General features: G+C 47.2%; 1 protein-coding gene across 2 annotated transcripts in view; it reads left to right on the plus strand.

Annotated features, from left to right (window-relative positions):
- The first annotated feature begins 7,337 nt into the window (after positions 1–7,337).
- The window catches only part of MNT (MAX network transcriptional repressor), a 61,158-nt gene continuing 45,546 nt past the window's right edge, over positions 7,338–22,949 (plus strand). For both annotated transcript variants that reach the window (XM_019545568.1, XM_019545569.1), the window contains exon 1: positions 7,338–7,591. In XM_019545568.1, coding sequence (XP_019401113.1) covers positions 7,519–7,591 — 73 coding nt within the window. In that variant the 5' untranslated portion in view covers positions 7,338–7,518. The remainder of the gene's footprint in view (positions 7,592–22,949) is intronic.

Here is a 22,949-nt window from a genome sequence, read left to right on the forward strand (position 1 = left end):
AGAAAAGAGAGCTAGTTGGAGGAGCAACTGATCTATAAATACATGTATCACCTCTAGGATGCAGCCAGTTTCAATAACCTGGAGTGCAATAAATGCAGCTGTCCCAGACTGCAGAATTCTGTTTCTTCCTTCTTGCAACAAGTCAGCCTCAATATCAGGAAAAATTTTCTTCCCACTTTTATTTTTACCTGAATATTATAATGCTTAGGAAAGTTCCCCAGAACATGTACAGCACAGGCTGCAGGAGTTGCAAAACTTTCCCTTATAATGACTTGCTTTCGTGCTTGAACTTTGGCTGCTGGGACCATTTGCTTCTTGGCGTCTTTGCTGTGACTTGCCAAATAAGAGGTTTTTTGGATGTGACATATATATGTTACACACAGAAAGAATGTTAAGATTGCAAAGTCAGTCACGCAGAAATGAAGAAATATCAGAGTGAAGGTCGTTTGTATAGCTTTAACTTGGCTCCTTGATGTGCATGCACAATTATTTGGTGCACAAGATTATAATAGTTTTTGCATGGGACCCCTATTTCAGGATTTTAGATGGATCCACTTTGGGAAGAGTCAGGGTTGGGTAGTAGAGTAGTTTTTTGGCTGTTGGATTCCGTCTTGGGTTGCAAAGGTTAGAAAATGTATGGTGAGTTAGGAGAAGAAAGAGAAAGGTTCATCTCATGATGAAGGCAGTTGAATACTGCCCTGAAGACCTAGATTCTCTCTGTGCCTTTCCCCAGGAGATCCTCTGTAATGACTGTCTTTACAGCTAGGTCTTAATCACGTGCAATAAGATAGGCATGGGCCCACACTTTGTAATGAGCCCTGTGTATAATGTACATACATATACATAATGCATGAATATAATGCATATACCTAGGATCTCCCAGTTAACATTTTAATTCTAGCATTTCTTAATTTTGTGTATTTGCAAACTTAACATTGTCTGTATGTAGTTTTTGGTCTGTAATTTACTACATTAAAAAACAAAAACAAATAAAATGTCATCATGGGAAATTAAGCATATTTCCCCCAATCTTATCTTCTGAAACAGCCAGATGGGTTTAGTTGAAACTTTCAAAACCCCACACCAAAAAATCCCCAACAAAACCAATATCAGAAAACTGGTCTGAGACATGCAATTGGCATGGAAAATTTCAGTCTGAAGGGTTAAAGCTACCTTAACAATAGGCAGAGGTATCAGCTCCACCTGTAACAAATAAAGCGAGCAGGAGCAATGCAGGACAAGCTCCAATACACACTTTTTTTAGAGCAGTCGCTGGTCTTTGCCTCTCCTCAGCAGAAAGATCTTGGCTTTTGTTTCTTGGACTTGTTTTGCACTCCATGTGGCCCCATCAGCAACCACATACTGACACAGCTAGACACATGCATCAAAGCACTAAGTAATCTTAAAAAATTCAAAAAAGAAAAGAGCTTCTTAAGTCTGTGGCTAAGAATAGTTCAGGAAAAGGCTGTCTCTCACATACAGCCCTTTAAAGTCTACCCAGACAGAGGACAGGACACAGAGCAAGAATCCCCAATAAGACAAAGTCTCCTGAGATCCTGACCTGTTTATGATCCAAAATACTTGTTTGTGGCAAATACAACATTTAATATAAAATGAGGATTGCAGACTTGCTGCCCCAAATTCATAGGGAATCTGTTTTTAAAGGTGTATTTTCTGGACATCAAATATTCGAGGACAGATTCATCCATTACAGCTAGGGAATGCATATATATTATGCCCCATGCTGTGCATGGGGGCAGGTCCAATCCACATGTGCACCGGACTCAAGCAGAGCAAAATCATTTAAAGAAAGAATTGTAAAGATCTAATTAAATTTACGCTTTTGTGCTGTAAACCCATGAAAGAAACAAGGGGTCGATAATAATGGGGCTACTCTGATCAACTTCACTTTTGTTTCTAATTAGTTCCTAGTGGTCAGTTCAGTTTCTACCTCTAAGCCTAAGGCACTAGCAGATACTGCAGTACTAGAGTTGCAAGCTCTGCAGAGGCATGTATGTTGTTTAATGAAATAAAATCCTACTTAGGTTTAATAGATTTTTTTCTAATAGTGCTAGACTTGTTTATACAAAAGCTATATTTTATGAAGTGCTTTGGACAGACCATCAGCTGGTGCATTTAAATCAGCATAACTCCATCAACGTGGAGCTATGCTGATCTACCCCAGCATAGCATCTGGCCCATTCTGAGGAAAAGAGCATAGAAGGACATGGCTGTTATTCTGGTCTTTCTCAGAAAGCATATTTAAAAATGTCTTTATATTATCACTTGGAACTGAGCAATCTCATTTTCTTCCTTCTCTGAAAGCCATGCAAAGTAGAAAACTCTACTTGATAATCACCACCTTTATGCTGTCATCTGAAATTCTGGCTGTAATACTGGTTTGCAGTATCAGACAAAAGGGCTACTGTACTGTATATAGTGTTGTATTATGTGATACATATACCTATACCCACAAAGAGGAACTGAGACAAAGGGTTATATTATTACACCTCTATTCTCCCTTTTTTCAGGGGAACGGGGGGAATAGAGCAAAATAAATTCCATGACCAACTTGGAACATGGCCACTAGAAATCCTTAGCTGTGTAACTGTAGATGGAGGAAAATTTTAGAATGGAACTTAAAACGAGATTCACCGAAGAAACATAATGGGCACTGAAGGGAAGGCACAACACCTCAGCACTAGAAGCTACATCAGCTGTCCCAGCTTTGACTATGACTCTCTCTTGGGGCAGTGTACTTGTCTGTCCCTCAGTCTCCTTGTCAGTAAAACAGAAATAATTACATTTACTCCAGAAGTGGTGAAGACTAATTGATTTGTATTTCACGTTACGTTATAAATGAAAAGTGGTGAGCGTGGCTGCTATAACCGATTTGCTCTAAACGTTCAAGATTTCAAGTGGCTTGAGAAGGCAGAGTAGTCTTGATGCCAGAGTAAGGCAGCATGCTGAGGAAGAAGAGAGGATTCCTGCCACAGGGCTATGCCAGAAGATCACTTCCTCCAGTTCTTGAGTTTTCTAGGACTTAGCTGCTATTAGCAAGGTAGAGCAACTTTTTCCCTGGTCCTCTGGCAAGAAAAGATATGTTTTGGTGGGTGATTTCAGTTACCTTATTTTAAGGCAAAGTCTAAAGCTGTGGGGTCCAGCCTTTTTGGCAGACATGCCACAAATTAGCCCTAAGTGCATTTTCCATGCCATTCCCTTATTCAGTTGGTTGCGCTGCCTTCTGCTGTCTGCCTTGTGCTTCATGTCTGGTTTGCTGCTCTGCTTTCTGCTCCCTGCCATATCTGCCACTGCCTTTCCCCTCTCCAGTCTGCCATGTGCCACCCCTGGCTGGCCACTCCTGGTCTAGAGCATTTAGACTTGTATCCACTGTCTGTGCTGGCGGAAGGGATTATGTTAGGAAGTACACTGTGATGTCAAACCCAGATGTTCCCTTGTGATGGGCAAGGACAAGCACGTTTAAAATCATGCTGGTGGGATAAGGCTAACCCTAAAGAGAATTTCTAATACGCTAGCTTTGACACTAGTACATCTCAGTCTCCACACAGCCAGTTGTTATCTCACAACTAAAGGACCTCACATTCTTAGCTCAAATGGTAGATGCACTGAGGTATGCCAGCAAGAGACTGGATAGTATTTTCTGGCCTCATTCAGGGGAAGTGGGGCAGGATTACAATGGGTTATGTTGCATCACAGGTTGGAGATCAGTATCCATTGATTCAACTGTCTCCTGGTAGAGGCTGGTGGTGCTGTGGATCCCAGGTGCAGCCTTTACTAATGGCCATGGTGTTGGTCTGGGCATATAGCCATGGCTCATGATGAACTCTAGGGACCAACAGCAGTTCTGCCATAAAAAAACCTGAAGCTTCAGTGCATAGCTGGTGTTAGTCATACAATCAGGGTGGTTGCGTCCTTTTGGTACACATTTTATCCCAAATGCTGGATGAGGGTGGGAGCAGCAGCTGGGGAAAGGACTGGGACAAAAGAAGAGTACATAGATTGGAGGAACTCCTAATTGTCTCCAAATGTTTCATGTGCTTTCTGTGGAGATGTGTCAGGTCAGCATTGCTCCATGAAGGTCAGCAGAACTAGAGTGCTGATAACAGCCCAAGATTTCTCTAATTGCTTCATCATCACTGTAGGGATCATTTTTACCTCTTCTGTTTCTTCTCAGCATAACTTTCCTAAGTGTCTCATCAGTTATGCTTGAAGCCACAAAGGAGCTGCAAAAATGTTACCTCCCAGTCACTGACTTTCTCATCAAATGTTGCTTTTTGCTTTGCTCATCAAATTGTGATTTTGTACTGGGTTGCACTTGCTCCCTTTTCTCCTGCTTGATCTTTTCAGGCTTAATCTGAAACCTGCCAAAGTCAAAGGGAGTCTTTTGACTGTCTTCACAGGGATTTGGATCTGATCCTTAGTCTTAAACAGCTGTGTCCTAGATGTCTTCCGTAAATAATACAATAGGAAGAGGGTGGTTTTGCGGTGTTGTAGAACCGGGAGTCAGGCGTCCCAGGTTCTGTCCTTAGCTGTACAGGGTCATTTTACAACCTGGTCTGAACAATTTAAGCTCTTATCTGTAGGTTCTGTCTGCAAAATGAGGGTAGTATTTATCTTACCTACCACTTGGGGGTGTTGTGAGGCTTGTTACATTAATGGTAGTCAGTCAAACGCCTTCTGTCCTCCAGACAGAAGGTACAACAGAAATAACAAGTATTGTTTGATTCTGGTTTCAATGCACAGACAGTAACCTCACGGGGATCAGCCCAGAGGTTTTCCACACAAGAGAAAGGAGATGTCCACGATGCCCTAGGGATCATTCTGTTGGCTCCTGGTATAACTAGAGGGGGGGCGTTTTTTGTTTCTCAAAAGACCGATTTTGCCATTGCAGCCTCTGAGCCTGGGAATGGATTTGTGGGCACCTTGGTAAACGAGCTCCAAGTTATTTACTGGCGAGAAGCTGACTGTTCAAACCAAACTGTATTTGTAGAGAAGGACTGCTCCAGGAAGGGCGACGGGTTTCCCCGGGATCTCTGGAGCGCGCACTGACGGCATTGCAGGGAGGCAGGTTTCCCCCGCTTTACCCGGGGCCGCTTGGGAGGCTGGGGCTGCGTCGTGCCAGGGCTGGCGGCTGTCTTCGCTGATGCACGACGCCGGGAGGGGCTGGAGAGGGATGAGCCCGCCTCCGTCCCTCCCTGCCCCACTTTCTCGGACCGGGGCAGCGCAGTCTCTGCAGATCGCGCCGGTCCCGCTGCCCGGGCGGGGGCGGGAAACGTGGCGATGCCGGACCCAGGCCGACCCCGGCGCCGCCTCCCTCGGGGCAGCACCCACGTGGGTCCCTGCAGACCTGGCCCCGCTCTCCCCGGCCCACGTGCCCGCTGCGGGAGCCGCCGGCGGCGAGCAGGGAGCGCCGGGCGCCGGGCCCTTTAAAGGGGGCGCCGCGGGTGGCGCACGGAGCAGGGCGCCCATGTGGAGCTGCTCCATGCCGTGTTGTTCTCCCAGCCCATTGGCCTGCAGCCGGGTGACATATTTTAATAGGATGCAAACGCAGTGCGGGGGGAGGATCCGCTACAAAACCCGGCGCCGGAGTCCCCGCCGCCCGGCCCGGCGGCTGGGCGCCCGTCTCTACCCCGCCGCTGCTCGGGGCAGCCCAGCGCTGCCAGCTCCCAAACGAGCCTGCCGGGCCTTGGCCTTCGTGGCGCCCCCTCCCTCCTGCAGCCCTGCCCGGGGGCTTGTTGGGGCCCTGGGCAAGAGAGTCATTTGAGGCCCCTTAATATTGATGGCCTGAAAGCAACTCGGACATTTTCACTTTCAGCTTCACCCTAGCCATGAAATAGCAATGAAAGTATCTTAATACAATAGTGATCAAACACATATTCAGTGTAATTTATTGTTATCAAGTGTGGGGCCTCTGGCGGTCACCTGGTTTGCCCTCCCCTAAGGCTGCTATTGGCCTGTCCCCGAGGCGTGGGGCCTGTGTAGCAGGGGGTGCAACCCTGTCCAACGCGGTTCAGACAAGACACCCTGCAAGTCTTGTAATTAGCTTCCCAGTGGCCAGCTTCCAGTGGGAGGATCCAGCTGCACCCCTGCTTTACGGAAAGGATGTGGGCAAATTGGAGGCAGTCCAGTGGAGGGCAACGAAAATGGTTCAGAGACTGGGGCACATGACTTCTGAGGAGAGGCTGTGGGATCTGCGCTTATGTAGTCTACAGAAGAGGAGACGGAGGGGGGATTTGGTAGCAGCTTTCAACTCCCTGCAGCGGGGATCCAAAGAGGATGGAGCGCGACTCTTCTCAGTTGGGGAAGATGACAGAGCAAGGAGCCTGGGGCTCAAGTTGCAGCAAGGGCAGTTGAGGCTGTATATTAGGAAAACCTTTCTTACTAGCGGGGTGGTGAAGCACTGGAAGAGAGGTGGTGGGCTCTTCATCCTTGGAGGTTTTTAAGACCTGGCTAGACAAAGCCTTGGCTGGGATGATCTGGTTGGGGCTGGTCCTGCTTTGAGCAGGGGATTGGACTAGATGTGACCTCCTGAGGTCCCTTCCCCACCATCGCTAACAACAGCAAATCCAGGTCGCAATAAAACTTCCTAAAGACACAGAGTCTAGGCCTAGCCATGATGGGCTGCAGGAGGGGTGAGATTTTTTTCCTGGTTGCAATACATCTTGGTAAAGACATAGGGTCTAGGCCAGGGGATGGCAATGTTTTTGGACAGAGTGCCAAGAACACCTGCAAACTCAGCTTGCAAGATATTGGTGTGCCAGGAACCAATGGTGGGGGAGCCACAAGGGGCCTGATCCTTATAGTGGCAGGGAAGGGGCTCGTGCCAAGCAAAATGCCTTTGTGACTGTGCCACACTCTGACTCCTGTGCTGGGGGTTGCCTACCCCTGGGCTAGGCCTAGCCAGGACAGTTTAAAGGAGAGGTGAGATTTGCTTCCTGGTTGCAATATACCTTGGTAAAGACACAGGGGTGTAGCCCTAGACAGGACGGTTTGCAAGAGGGGTGAGATTTTGTGTATGTATTACTATGACTCTATTTCATGTTCCAGGTCAAATCAGTTCGAAATCATACGGCCTGAGCAGGTGAGATGCGTAGGCTCTCCCTGGAGCACCCACTGGTAAAACGAAATCCATACAGGAGAGAGATTTAAGAAGGAGTCAACCTGCCCCCAGCAGACTCCTCGCCCCGGGGTTAACTCCACCCCTGCACCCGGCGCGCACAGCCCCAGTCCGGCGAGCGGCGGGGATCCAGGCCGGGTTTCCCCCGCCGCCCGCCTGTAGTAGCCCAGGGCAGTGTCAGTCCTTTTTCCTTGTTGTGTTTCTGTTACTCATCGCCATCTTGTTGCAAACCCTTTTCTTGTCTGCAAGACTCGCCGGGGATCGGGCTGGGGGGGTGCTTTGCAGGGGCATTTTTGCACGGGGGGACAGACCAGGCGAAGGAACCCCCTCTCTCCGAGCCTCCGGGATTGTGGCCCCTCCACCGCAAGGCAGCCCGAGAGATGAGCATTGAGACGCTGTTGGAAGCAGCCAGGTTTCTGGAATGGCAAGCCCAGCAACAACAGAAGACACGTGGTAAGGGGGGACAGCGCGGAAAACCGGGATCCGAGCTCTTTAAAGACACAGGACACCATTTCCCGCCGGCGGGGAAGCGGCAGCGCCTTTCTCGGGGCCCGAAACCCGGCTGCGGGGCCGGGGCGTGCAGGGCGCCTCTTGCTTTCCGAGCTGATTTTGCAAGGGCGGGGGTGAAACCATGCTTCCCCCCTTGAATAAAATCAGGGTGGCAGGCAGGGGCTCGGGCTGTTCTGCGGGGTGGGAGCGGAGCCCGGAGGAGGGAGGTGCTGACACATCCTTGCAAGGGCTCGGGGGAGCCTGGGTTTCCCTGAGACCCGCTCCCCTCCCGCCGGGGCTAGCCCGGCTCGGCTCGACTTGTAGGCGGCCTCTGATCCCGGAGCCTGTCTGGCTCGCAGGCTGCAGACAGACTCTTGATTAGGTCTTCCTCTTTGCTTAAACGATGCAAACAGTCGCATGGGAAAGTAAGTAGCCATGGAAGCATGGGGTTATTTTTCTTTCTTGCAAACGGGTTATCATGAATGGGTTGGGAGACACGGGGCTTCAATGCGTCAAAAACGCACCCCCCCCAAACTGTTCTCCTGGCCAGCAGGCTCATGCCTGGGCTCGCATTTCCTGGTGGGGCGGATCTGCCTCCGCGGTCGTGGGCTTAGGGCGGTGGCAGGGCTCCAGCGGAGCGGGCTGAGGCTGCCTTTGCATAATGCAATGACACGGAGTGTCAGATGATACGCGGCAGTTCCTCCTCCCTCCCTCCCTCGCGTGTGATACATTGCACACGGCCTCCTCCCTCCCTCCCTCCTTCCCGCGTGCGTGCGTGCGTGTGTGTGTGTCCCCTCCCTTCCTGGAAACGTGCAGGGCCGGGGCGCCCGTGTCCCCGGGATCCCTCGTGGGCAGCCGGGCCCGGCCCGCGGGCCGCCCCTCCCCCTTGGAATGTTGCGTGTCGCCGCGTTCCAAGAGCCTTCGTTCCAACCGGGGGCGGATGACGTGTAGGCCCCGCCCCCTCCCACGTGCGCCGGGCCCCGCCCTCCGGGGCGCTGCGGGGCTGCTCAGCCGCTGCACTTTCGTTCTGGCCGCGGGCGGGGGAGGAGGCAGGGGGGCTCCCGGCGGAGGTTTCCGCTGTCGGCCTGCCTATGGCAGCTACCCGGTCCTGCAGGGGCTGGGAGGAGGGAGCTGTTCCGGGCCGACAGCCTGAAAATCGAATAAAAAATAGGTCATCCACGAATATTTGAATATTCTCCCCCCGCCCTCCCCCCGTCTGCACTCCCCATGACTGTTTCATTCTTGCCTGCAGTTAACAAACATCCTGTTCCTTGCTCTCGCACATGCACACAGTTGTGGTGAAATCGATACTGTGTTAACCTCCATTATACTCTGCGCCATGGCTCTTTCGGGCTGATCCAGGGATTCCCGCTTGCTCCTAGGGAGGTTCCCTTTGTGTTTGGATCGGTTTTAAGGGCAGCTTTCAAATCATCTTCCTGGGACCGATAAAGAATTGATGCAGCGTGGGGGGTATTTCACTTCAGCATACTTCCTGTGGCTGTTTTTGGCTGGGGAAATCTCATGCAAACAGCTTCCACCGTGAATCTAGTTCAGAATAAAAAAACAACTCGCAGGGCCTTTCCGACCATTGTGAGAGCGGGGCAGGCCTGTGGAGGCTTAGACTTGCTGGGTTAAGTAATAGCGTAGGGAAACCCTGCTTCCAATGCATCATCTTTTCAGCAGCGTGGTCGAATCATCATAATTGCAGATAGCTAGCAAGCAAATACTACTTGGCAGGGATGCCACCCTTTTCCTGTGTGCCTTCTCTATATTCTTTGTTGACCCTAATCCAAATGCAGTTCACTCCTATAAGAACAAGGTTGACCTTTTCCGGAGGAAAAAGGCAGCGTGCGCATGTGTGTGTGTGTGTGTGGGGGGGGAGCATTAATACAGTGAATTTCACTGAATTTTAAAACCAGGTTCTTGAAAATTATGCTATGCAGTCTCGTTTCTCCCATTTATGTGTGTTTTTCTGTCTGTATGTTGTAAAGGGTGATGGAGCTCTAATACAGCATTAGCTCTATGGCACTGGTAGTATACCTGCTGCAAAAGCAAGGATCGGTTCCCTTTGTGTGTCATTGCTGTGGGATGTAGCTGAAAATCTATTGTTTCACTGATGAGTCATGCAGGAGATAGTGGATGTTATGAAGAAGGGCAGCTTGGAGGGAATGGGTGGAAAAGCTTCCGGGATAACTAAGGAAGGAAAATATCCAGTGTAAGCCTGCAGACTATCACAACACCCCCTCTTACACTGGGGCTAACATTGCTGAGGCCAAGCGTCATGCCTACACCCGGGAGCAGCACAGCTTTAAAAAATAAAAAAAGGGGTTTGTTTCATGTGTCTGCTTCACAGTCTCCGTGTTCAGACTTACACCCTGGTAGGCGTGAATATTGTGGTGCCTCACGAACATACTCTGATCACCATGTGCCAGTGGAACAAACTGGATTCATGAGGTGGGGTGTGAGGCTGTGCAGCTCATCATGCGATCGTCCTCTTGGGATGGGGAGTGGGGTATTTTTTTTTCAGGCCCCCAGAAATGAGCTAGCCACTTCTTCAGAACAAAGATACAGCTCTTGCCACAGCCTGCAAGCTCCGTTCAGCGTGCCACAACAAGCAAAGGTCATGTGCACAGAGCAGGGCAATGGTAGTAAGTTTGAGAAGGGGACAAGAGTGATGGAGGTCAGTGAGGCTTTGAGTCATCTTGGCTGCCAGGCTTTTTTTAGAGACTTTGTGGCAGAAATGATTTCAAGGGAGAGGCTTGCACAGGGTGGTATGACAGTAGGTTCCGGGAGGACTTCCCAAACAGGAGCACCAGGAAAGAAGCCTAATGGTGCTACTTTCCCATGCTAAACTCTTCTAGGCAGGAGCTGTCTCTGCCATATTTGTACAGCAGCCAGTGCACTGAGCCTCCAGGCCTTGTTGGGTGTTACCATCCTGCAATTCTTTACTGCTAGAGCTGCTGTAAGAGGAGGTAGCAAGGCTGGCATAACAGGCCATGTGGAGAGGGTTGGGGAGCATCAGTGATAAAGGAAACTGGGTCAGAGAGATATGTAGTAACTAGTCTGGCATTAGACCTGAAAGAGAAGAACCAGTCATTCAAACTGGATATGTGGGGCAAAGGGGATCCAGCAGAACAAGGGCGAGGGAGTGACCTGGTTAAAGGAATAGGTAAGAACAGCAAAATACACAAGATTTGGGTGTTTCTCTAAAAGAGATGCTATGGATCAAACAAATTAATTCAGGGACATCCGGTGGCCTGTGTTATGCAGGGGGCCAGGCTAGATCAGGGGTTCTCCATCTCATTAGATTAAAGGAGCCCCTTAGAATAGTGGCTTTCCACCTTTTACATTTGTGGACCCCTAAAAAATGTGAATGGAAGTGCAGACCCCTGTGGATTGTAAGTGTGGGTATTCACGTAATTTTAATTGATCATAGTCATCTTTTGCGGACCCCTCTTAGACATATTCTGCAGACCCCCAGAAGTCCATGGACCACAGGTTGAAAACCACTGCCTTAGAAAATACCAGTTCTTACTTTTCACTATTTTTGTTGACTACAGAAAAAATAGTAGACCAATTCTTCTGCTGCAGAGAATTCAGGAGGCCCACAGCAGGCCAGAATGTTTTCAACACTTTGGATTCCTATTTGAAATTCTTGGGTTTATCTCATGAATCATGTCTGCACACTTGACAGTGCTAACTTTGTGTGTCATCCCACAGCACCCTTCAAAGAATTTCATGGCAAGTTTGCATGCCACAGCTTCCTATCACTGAACTAAATGATTGCAGTGGTGCACCCCCATCTTACACCCTGTGAATGAAATCTGTGGGACTGTGAAGAGTGTTTTCCAAAGCAGCTTGGGTTCTGAGATTGCTCTAGTAGAGATGCCATAGATTGTACAGCTGAGGGGTGGAGGGATAGTACAGTATGAATCTGCTTGGGAGGCCCTGCTGTGCATGCAAGCTCTCAACCCAGGCCATGCCAATTTTCCCTTTCTATCGCAGAGCTAGAGAAGGAGAACCTTTTCTTCCCTGACTTCTTATGCATCCACCTAGGCACTGCATGGAGAGAAACCCTTCTTCCTGCATCCCTTTTGCCAGGTCCATGTTTTTTTGCCAGCCTATCACAGCTGTAATGTGGAACTGTTCTCCTGACGGAGCTAGCAGAGTAAAGAGCGTATGCTTTGCTGCTCTGAGAGAGAGACCCAGACATTAATAAATGCTCAAGCTGCCTCTGTGATAAAGGTTCTTATTTTCTTGTTATTTGTGTAGTACATAGCACAGTGGAGGTCTCCACATCCGACCACCAAGTGGGAATTTAATCATAATGCTACTGAGGATGTCTCAGTCCTATGATTTGAGGGGTGGGGAGGGGTAAAGGAGGAAGGAATTATTTGGGGGGGGGGGGAAGGGAGATGAAAGTATGGCTCCTGTTTTTGGAGTCTCCTGTAAGTGTTAAGTATAGCAATATTGCTTTTCAGCTCTGTATTTATTACCCAGAGTTCCCTACCGGACACAGGCACACCCTGTGTGAAGTGCATTTGTTGATGTAGGGGTGTGCGCAGATCTTGTATTAAACCGTGCAGAGAAACACAAGGGTGCTTCTAAATATGGCTTAGCTGGTGAGGAGGGAATGGCTCTGGATACACTACCTGCTGTCTTAGGAAATGTGCTGATTAAAGCACAGCATAGGGCCCCAAGAGAACTGGGAGGTTCTGTCCTTAGCTTGGTCACCAGAACTGCGTGCACTTGGCCAAATGACTTTGCCCCCCTGTGATTCATAAAATAGAGGCGTTGCTCCGTTAAGGCTACCTAGCGGTGTTGTAAGCCTTAATTCACTAATATCTCGCAGGTGCTTCAAGGTCTCCATGGGGAAGGTGATAGAAAAAAGAGCTTCGAAGTTGTGCTAAAGACAGTTGGCCCTTCTGTGACACAGATAACAAAAAAACCAAACATGACTAGAGATGTCGGGATGACACGCTAACATAATGGGAAGCATGTCACTCTCTTTCTGACACCCATCACTCTTGAGCCCCAGGAGTAAAAGGAACAAGCCGCTGTCACTCCTGTTGGGCGAGGCCTTTGGTTCATGGCCAAGGAGCCATGACCTCTGTGTTCAGCTGCTCAGGAAGTCCATGTTGGCTGAACAGCCTCAAGTTCTATGTCACAGGAAGTAGAAGAACATTGCAAGAAGGCAGGTGACTGGTCTGAGATCCATCTAGGTCAGTCCACCCATCTGCAAAGGCTCAGTGGCCTCCACCCTTCTGGGCAGGCGTGATGGAGGACTGTTCTTGGCCATGACTCACAATCAAGAGAATTGCTCCTTGACAGCAGAGAAAACAGTAAGATCCCCTGAAGGGAGCAGCGGTTACTTCTTTTGCTCTTCCTTGTTGGACTTGCCAAGAGATTAGGCTAGCTGCTTCCATCATCATCTGTTTTGTATTTTTTTCAGGTTGACCTTGTTACTGGGTTGCAACTTGAATGTTCTTAAACCTGGGGGAGCAAGGCAGGGAAGAAAATATGGGCAGGTCTTCATTTTACAGTAGAGTGATTAAATCACATTCTTAACTCAGCCCTGCCAGTCACCCTGGAGATCTCTGTGAAGTATAAAGATGCCAGTAGGAGAGCAAGTGTGATGGATCTATATGGTCTGAGCTGGTGTAGGAACAATACTTTGTTCCTAGGCAGTCATGTCAGTATTGAATATGGTGCCTAAAATGTTTCACCAGTTTCAGCAACACTTGTCTTAGAATCTTTCCTTGCTGTTTTCACTGAGTATCTGCCTGATTTCAGTGATCACACATGTGGCTTCCAAATGTTTCCAAAGCTGACACAAGTATCTCAAAATGCCTCATTTCCCCAGCAGTTACTCTAATGCCTTTGCTCTTGTCTGTTCTGTTTCCCGTCAGGCACACATGTGGCTTTTGCTGCTCTTCCAGCCTTTTTGATGTGTAGAAATCTAAACCACGTAGGCATTGCTTGCCTTAATTTATAACCCGAATAGCTTTATATTTCTCCTTTGGTTCTCTAAGGACCCATTGTAAACTAGAAAATTTACTGTACTGGGGAATTGTGTTTATAATGGTCTTGCCTGTGTGGATGGGATGAAATCATGCTTTTAGCCATGTTAACATCCTTCAGCAAAACCCAAGGAGTTTCTCACTCAGTTGGGGATCGTCCTTATTGAAACCACGTGTTACTACTCTATGTGGTAAATCTTTCTGTATGCATGGGCTGTAAGGCCTTGTCTACACTAGAGTTCAAACTGGTTTTAAAAAATGGTTCTTGTTAGAAAAGTGCTTGGATATTATGATATTTTAATATGCTAAGATCTGTGCTAACACAGTTTTGAATTGCAGCGTAGATAAAGCTGAATGTGTTGTTGGATGGTATATAACAGCCAGTCATAGTAGGAAAGGATGTCTGGAGTGAACTCCCGTGCAGGCCAATTCTGTGAGTATTGAGTTTTTCAGGTTTTTCCAGAAGAGACACCAGGGCCTACCAGATGTGGTGCGAGTAAGACATTGCCAACCACCTTCAACTTTAGATTGCATAAGGAATTAATGAGAGGGTGGTGATCGTTTCCCAAAACAAACTGTCCAGGACTATCTCCTTATTTACACACACATTTGCAATATAAACATACCTGCTTTGTTACTAACATTTATTTCTTCTTGATCTTTCTTATGTTTTTGTTACTTCCCAGCAGCAGTTGCACCTGCTGGTTTGTATGTCAGGGTTCCTCAGGATTGGGATTATTTTGAAATTTCCACAACACAGACCTGGCTTAGAGCAAATGCATACAGAGGACATGTGGAAACTTTGCAACCAGATGCATGGAAACTTTCCCATGATGTGCCCTGGCCCTCAATACTTCTGTCAGAGCCAAAGTACTGAAGTTTTCCTCCAGAGCAGATGCACAAAATCAACCCCCCTGATTTCTTGGCCGTAGAAGAGTTTACACTTGTGATACAGTGATGCTTGCCCAACATCAGTGCTTATAGCAGTAGTGGAGTGGTGGACACACTTATGTAGATAGAGTGAGTACAAGAGAGTGGCCATTTGATGCTTGCCATTGTGTCCTAATGAGTATGCCCATGCCCTGTTTTATAGACTTGTCTCTCTCTGTCTTTCCAGGGCTCTGGATGATCCCCCTTTGTACTTTCCTTTCTCTGCTCTCCTAAAGTGAAGGTGTTTATTTGGCTTGGCTTGCTCCAGCCTCTCTTTTGCTGTCTTGTTCACGCAGCTTTTTTTCAGTTTCTTAGTTAAGAGCTACCTTAGCAGAAGTGGGCTGGGTTGAACAAGTCTTGGGTCTCCTTAACACAGTTCCACATCTCTGATTGAACAGAGAGGGGAAGAACCCTCTGGTGCATCTTCCATGTCCGGCTGTATTAATTGCAAAGGTCAGAAAGATGTGCTGAGAACTTGTTGTGTTGTCCACAGGTGCAGGTCTCTCTGCTGGACCAGCAGTGCTGTCTTCCTGCCTGATTTATGCTACAGTTTCTGTCCCCTGGGGTTCTTTGTCTCTTGACTGGCTTGCGTCTTGTCCCTCTCCCTGCCTCCCACCCCCCTGTCACAACAGACAACTGGAAAGGGTTTCCTGGGCCATCAAGTCCAATCTGTTGAATTTACCCATGGAATCCCCCAGATCTCCACTTTGTGCCCTTTTAGCTGCAAGGCACTATCCCTGAACACCAAGATCACCCAATTACACACTGTGGGTAAAAGCAGGGGTGACAAGGGCCCTGCCGGTGACAAAATTAGTTGGTTAATGCATGCTCAGAAGTTCCTACAAAAAAGACCATAGTCTCTGCTATAGAGGAAGGGAAGTCCCTCCCCACTGTCTATGCTCATCCGACCTGGGAGAGAAATTTTTTCCTGAGTCCAGATCTGGTAATTGGTATGACTGAGCAGAAGAGCAAGACTCTCTAACCAGGACCCTCTGGGTTTTCTAAATGCTAGCACTGGAATAGGATACCTGGATTCTATCCTCATCTGTGCCATTGACCCCCTGGGCGACCTTGGACATGTCACTTCACCTTCTTATGCCTCAGTTGCCCCATCTGTAAAACTGAAATTTGTGCCTTATATTTCTCGGATAAAATGCTTTGGGATCTACAGCTGGAAAATGGTGTCAGAAAAGAAGGACTCGTCATTGTTGTGAATGCAACCAGAACACAAATAATAATAAGAGATGCACTGGAAATGTACTGTGTTAGTCATATACTCCAAGGCCTGACTGTACATTTTGGGTAGCTCCATTCTGAAGCACTGTGTTGCCTGTTTTTCACTTTTTCATAATGATTTCAGGCCTAACATTTTCTTTTGTAATGCCATACTCTGTTGTTTCCTTAAACTCCGCAGACGCACACAGGCTGAACTACAAGTAACATTTATTTAAAAAAAAAGAGATTTTGCAGTGGATTTTGTAAAAGAGTTGGAAAGTGGCCAATTTTTTAAACCTGTCTTAGTCTGAGAACCTTTTGTTGTCCAAGATGCCAAATTATTCATGGTTGGGACTAACTATGACTTGCTCTCTTAGGATCTGCTTTCCGTGGATACTTGTCTGAAACCAGATCAACTCCGTGCCTTCTGCTGTCCCTCACACTGCTTAACTGTATTGTTAAGGCTTTACATTGAATACAGTTGGCAAGCAGTGACTTGTGAGCATGTGCATTTCTTTTGGTCTTTCCTGCACTTGTCTGGCTTTCATTTTGACATGTATCTTAATTACCTGGGGTTGATGAGCTTAGATGTGGTGAACACAAAGAGCCCCTGGCCAGGTTTAAAAATCATTGTTTTATGGAATCATGTAACAGTGCCAGAAAATAACTATGGGACTCCCAGCTTCCCATCCCCTGCCCGTTCTCTGCTCTTATGTTTGTAACAAGTTAATATTGAGCGTTATAACCCATTGCTGTCTAAACACTCTCATACACTTGCTGTTCAGCTGAGATTTGCACACTACGTTGCTGAGATGGGCACTTGTGTCATTCCTTGTTTGTTGATGGGGAAGTGGAAGCACAAGTAGTTTAATCTTGAAGTGTCAAGCATCCCCATTCCCTCTGTAGCCTGTAAGGGACACTCCCAAGGCCACACAGCAAGCCAGTGGCAGAACTAAGAACCTGTCCCTCCTCTAGGCACTTCTCTACTCTCACCACTCCCCCAGCCACCATTTTTGTCACCATAGGCTCACCGCACGCAGCTGGGTTACCTTGATTCTTTCCAGGATAAGTCAAGGTCTGTCCAGGAAATCCAGCAGTATTTACATAGTTACAAAAAGCTTCCATTTCAGTTGAATTGGAACCACAGAGGAGGCAGGGGCTGCAACAGATCCATGGCACTTGGAAAAAGCTCTGAGGTGTAAACACTAAGTTGACTTTTATGAGTCTACATGGGCCTGCCAAAGCCGCAGACTAAACTGACAGCAGGTTGGTTTCAGGCAAATAATTGCCTCCCATGTCCCTGCCCTATCGTATTACCTGCTGCTAGATTAAGTAGCTGTTTTGTTCACCTTTTCTTTGTTTTGCCTTCTGATGAATACCCAGTCCAGCGTGTGAACAGGCACAGCGATCAGTAGGCCAGATGACAGGATGAGAGCAAGGGTATCACGGAGTGGCTGGAATTGAGGTCTCTCTCTGAATCTGGTGCTGTCTTCACAGTTCATTTTGATTTGACCCACTACAAATCAAAGGCTATATTATTGGGTTAGGAGTCAGCACTGCCTCCTGGGCTAAATATGGGACTGAAAGTGAGGCACTCCGGCTTCTCCTAATTAGCCCTTCCTTCCTTCCTTTTTTTGGCCTTGGGAGAGCCACTTTCATTCTGAGGATGAAATCTTGGCCTATCGAAAACAGTGGCAGAACTGTCATTTAAATTCACTGAGGCCTGTTTTTTTTCACTCTTTACATTTGTGTCTTTACCTGCAAAATGAGGATAAAGATATTTATCTGTCTTGTGGAGGGACTGCTGATAAATTATGTACCTTTGCAGTGGTGCAGGTTGTAGCCATGCTGGTCTAAGGACATAGGCAGACAAGGTTCTTTGGGTAAATCCGGTATCTTTTATTAGACCAAGTCAAATAGTTGGAATTGAGTTGGTCTAATAAAAGATATCAGATTTACCCAAAATACCTTTGCAGGAGCACTTAAAGTCTATGCACAGTTATATACGTAGGGCCAGACTTCCAAGTGGTATCGTTGCTATAACTCTGTCAAAGATCCTTAGTACTCTGGGTCTGAATTCTTGATGGATGCATTTGCTGGGCTGCTAGGAAAGAGTCAAAAGGAAGCAGGAAGAGCCCCACTACACACATGTTGAGCCGTGATTCTCAGCTAGGGTGCTGGGAGATGCTTTGAAGGGTGCTACAGGAAGTGTGAGGAGATGAGCAAGGTGTGAATAGATACTCCCTGTCTGGTCGCTCCTCCACTCGCTGCCTAGACCTTCTGCAAATAGGTAAGCACTGGAATGAATAGATTAGCTTTTGAAATGAGGTGCTGCTCAATTCACAGTGTTATAGAGAGGTGCCTCGAGTCCTGAGGAGTGCCCTGAGTCCAAGAACAGTTGAGAACCACTGCTGTAGAGGATGGGGGAGCATCTGCAGAGAAACAAGTCAGTATGATCCCTCAAGTATCTTAATTAAAAATGTGGCTTCTGGCAAAATGTTAGGAGTTGTTTCTCCTCCTTTTCCCCTTTCTCTGCCCCCCCCCCCCCAGCAACTTTGATCAAGTCTAGCCTCTCCTGGGTAATTGATCTTCAGTCCTGGTGGAGATAATCAGTTCTGGACTTCTTAAGTCTGACTGATTTTTATTTGGAACTGCACGGCTGACAAACTCCTGGTGCACTGATTTGGGCTGTTCAGTTTCTGTGCAGAGGCAGATGTGCAGCTGGGACCTGAAAAAGGCAATTTTTCACATCTGTTGAACCTTCCTTCTGCTTGCTTTTTACCCGCCAACACATGCACTCTCTCACACGTAGAAGGTGGGTGATGATACCATCTCCCTGTGCAGTTACTCCCTCTGTCTGCATGGAAAATAAAGCAATTGTGGCAGAGGGCTCCAGGGATGCTTCTTGGAAAATAAATGAATAGACAAATGCATTGCCCAAGGATCTTGGAGCACTTTATAACATATAATTAAGTTTCCTAACATGCCAGGGAGGATGTTGATCGTTCCATATCAGGATTTGCATTTATCCAGCCAGAACTCTTGAATCTTGTGTTAATTCCCCTGTTGTGGAATCTTTTTCATAAGTCGAGCCGGATCTGATAAAGAAACTTATTTCCTCTCTGTTATGATATTTAGAGTTTCACGTAAAAGGAGAGCGTATATTTGATGGCACCTCGTGAAACCTACAAGGTGGTGATATAACCTTTTGGAAGGTGATGGATGTGCCATGTGTTAGTACGTTTGTAAGGACCTGGATATAGCACAGATGATGTCAAAAGCAGCTGTAGTTAAGCACTTTTGCTGCAAATAGGATGGCTGGCTTCTTTGGGCAGTGTAGGAAAGAGGTTCTGTGTGTATCTAAGAGCACATCTTGAATCCAGTTATGAACTGAGCACATCTAGAATCCAGTTATGAACTGGTGGAGGCAATCTGTTTGGTTGTGTGTGTATATTAGGAGACTAACCTACATAGAATAGTGGATGTCAGACTCAAATTCCCTCTACTTCTCCCCACAACCCTTTCAGATAGAGTTACAAGTATTTTCCCTGCATGTATTGATGAGGTCGGACAAGTTCATCATCCATTGTAAAGAATGGTGGTTACCTTTTGGCTTATTCTTTCATTTTTAGATATGTCTCATTTCTTAGAACTCCAGGGAGGTGGTTCAAAAAGTTTTTCCATACCTGAATATTCATATGGCTCAAAACTGAGAGATTTTGCACATTGCAGCATAAACCAATTCGATGTCAACTCACTTTGCCTACAGTCAAACCATCCTTTAGAGCAGTAATTCTTAACCAGGGTGCTGCCATCTCCTTTGAAGGGTGCCTTGAGGTGTGAGCAGATAAGGTACGAGGAGATAAGCTGATAAACTAAGCAGATAAGTGCAGGGCTGGGCTTGTCTTTGCTTGCATCATGCCCTACTGGTAACTGCCTAGCCTTCCTCCAAGGAAGCCTTCCCTGCAAGGAAGGTTTCCTTCCTGAATGCAAGGAAGGCTTCCATCCAAGAAGAGCACAGACTATCTGCAGAGGCTTCCTCAGCCTGACTAAGGGTGTTTGTGCCCGAAAGCTTGCTAAGAAGATTTGTTCCAACTATTTAAGTTTGTCTAATAAAAGCTACTGGATTTATCCAAAGAACCTTGCCTGCCTATGTCCTTAGACCAACACGGCTACAACCTACACCCCTGCAAGGAAGTAAGCACTGTAGTAATTAAATTACTTTCAAAATTGGGTGACACAATTCACAGAAATTACGGAGGGTGCCTCAAGTCCAAAAAAGGTTGAAAACCACTGCTTTAGAGAAAGCCTGGACACATTGGGCAGGTCCCCACATGCAGAGGTGTGCACTTGTGCTTTGTGCCCCATTGCATACCCGTGCATGTGTGTTTTGGTGTGCAGCAAATTGTCCCAGGAAGGGGTAGGGGAGGCTGGGGCCAGCACCTGTGCTGGCCCTGGCCCCAGAGGTATTCCTTGGTGTCCTCACATAGCAGAGGCACAGATCTGGCACCATGGAGCTGGGCTGGCAGCCAGTGTCACTCCAGACAGCCAGCCCTCTGTTTGTTTTGGTGCATCCTACTGATGTGTGCTCTGCGCTGCTTTTTTCCCTGGAGTTGTTGCGGGGGAGTTGTTTTGGGGTTTTTTTGCTATGAGGATTTCCCAGTAGCAAATTTTGCCCCTGCCGTGCAAATTCGCAGCAAGTGCATGTTTTTATGTTTCCAACTTGTGGTTTGTGGCACCACATATGGGATGCCCCTGCACATGGGGACTTGCTCATTGTGCCCTGTAGCCACTATCTAGATTGTCTCCAGGAAAGATGGGGGATTCCAGGCACAAGGATCTTCTGCTGAAAACATCCTCCTACCAAGTACACAGTTTGAAGCATTCAAGCAGGTCTGTTCTCGTTTCTTTAATAAAAAACACTGCCACGCATTAGCTAAGAGAACAATGTGGCAAAGTTTCAGTTTCAGTGTAGCTAGAGAAAGCTCTTGTCTGCCTTTCAGTAATCCGAGCTGGCAAAGATCATACCAAAATTTGGTGAGGACTGTTGTGGGTAGGGCTTGCCTGGTTACTGATGGAAGCAATGTGAAGAGAATTGCGGTAACGCTGTTGCTTGTGCCAGGAGAGGACTTGGCCTGGTTTGATTACTGGATACCTCTGTTTGTGACACCTCCACCTCCTGTGAGTTTGTTCATTAGAACAGCTTTGCATATGATGGAAGGAGCCTTGCATAAAGATGAACATTGATGTTGTGAACTTGAAGACAACCTGTGTGCTTGTTGCCCTGTGGGGAGCCATTGATTATCAAGATAGCCATGACAGCTTAGGACTCAAGTGACTCACGTGCTGTCCTTTGATAAGCAGATGTCACTTCATTCCTACCCATTTCCCATTTTCAGAAGTACTTTGTGCATGCACTCAGTGACTTCAGTGGGAGCAAAGTTAGGTTGGTGCCACATGCTTTTGAAAGCATCACCCTTTCAGCTTTTGGACCAGTAAGCTGTAGTGCACTGTACTTTTGGTTGTAGGAATCCAGTAAGAATCTGTAAGCATTGTTAAAAAGACAAAATGATTGTTCACACACAGATCCCTTCCTGCCACGATTTGCTGGGTGACTCTAAATACATCGCTTTATCTTTCTATGCCTCAGTTTCCATCACCTGTAAAACCGTGATAATGTGACCACCCTTCAGAAGCATTGGGAAACTTATTTCATTTGAAGAGCATTTGAGATTCCTAGCTGCAAGTTGCTAAAGACATGCAGAACATGTTAGTTACAATAGACAGCCTGTCTCTTTCAAAAGGTTTTACGAAAGTAGGTACAGGTTAACCATTCATTTTGACTTTTATATTTAAAGTAGTTCAGAGTTCCAGTAGATTTCTCCAGGCTTCCTGTTGGTATCCCAAGCCATCACAGTTTTGTGGCTGAAAAAGGAAAGTAGCATTCTAATGAATGTGCTTTTACCCGGGATTGGATTCCCCGTTATTTTACAAAGTCCCTGTTTTTGCTGTGGAGTGTGGTATAGAAGCCTTCAAGCTTGCATACAGTTGCTTATCAGAATAAACTAGTTTTCTGGGTATTCTGTGAAAAAAGTGCTGATGCCCAGTGGAAAAAACTTAAAAATACACATCTCACTGAGAGAGGACTCTGGTGATTAGCTTGCTAGCTCAGGCCCATCGTATGATGTAGTGGAATCAGTAGTAAATCATGTGCCTTTTGTGGTTGTTCTGCATGTCAGAGCCATACCTCTTCAGCATTGCAGTGTCTGGACTCTGTGTAGTGCTCTGGTTGTACCTTTCTGCTGATTTCAGACTGTCAGATCCTTAGTGCGGAGCAGAAAGGGGGGCTGGCCTGTTGTACCTCCTTACCCCTTGGAAGGCAAGGTTGCTACTCTTTGTCTGAACTGTGTTATGCTGATTAACAGAGAAAAAAATAAGCCATAAGCCCAGTTCTGTCATCTGATTTTTTTGCTTTCCTTTTGAGTGCGTTTCCTCTGGGCAATTATGGTCTATTTAAAAACAAACAAATATGTAAATAAGATTAAAAAGGACTTCCTCCCCCTCTCAACCTGAGAGCATAGTGTGTAGGTCTCTGCTCCCATGTGAAGTTGCCATCATTTGAGACTTGCCTAAATATGTGAGTTGTACACTGTGCCCTGAGGCTGTTGAAGGCCTGCTGCAGACCATCAGGAGCAGCTGGTTCCACTGACAGTGTCCCACAAGTGCAGTTAGAAGTGTTTTCTCTCTGTTCACACAGAAGCCAGATATGATGCTCTAACCTGAGCGCCTTCAGACTGCATGTGCCCTATAACATCAGGCAGAGCCTGGGACCCAAACAGGGGTGTTGTAGCCTTGCCTCTGAGAACCAGCCAGGAAGGAGGTTCCATGTTAGCTAATGTGCGCACCTTAAAAAGACAAGACCTCAGCCAATCTAGAACTGTTCCCTGTGCTGTTTTTTGTACCACTACCCAGTTTCTCTTGAGACAGCCCTGTCTGTGATGCTATCCTCAGTCCTTTTGAAGCCTTCTGTTACTCTTTCTGTTCAGAGCTGAGATTTTGGGGGGAATCCCGACTTCCCAGTAAGCCATCCGTCTGCATGAAGTAAAGCATGTGTGTGTCCCCTGGTCTCACTTACCAGCTCGGAGGATTCTGGTGCC

This window comes from Crocodylus porosus, unplaced genomic scaffold, assembly GCF_001723895.1.
Source record: "Crocodylus porosus isolate Cpor-Errol unplaced genomic scaffold, CroPor_comp1, whole genome shotgun sequence".
NCBI lineage: Eukaryota > Metazoa > Chordata > Crocodylia > Crocodylidae > Crocodylus > Crocodylus porosus.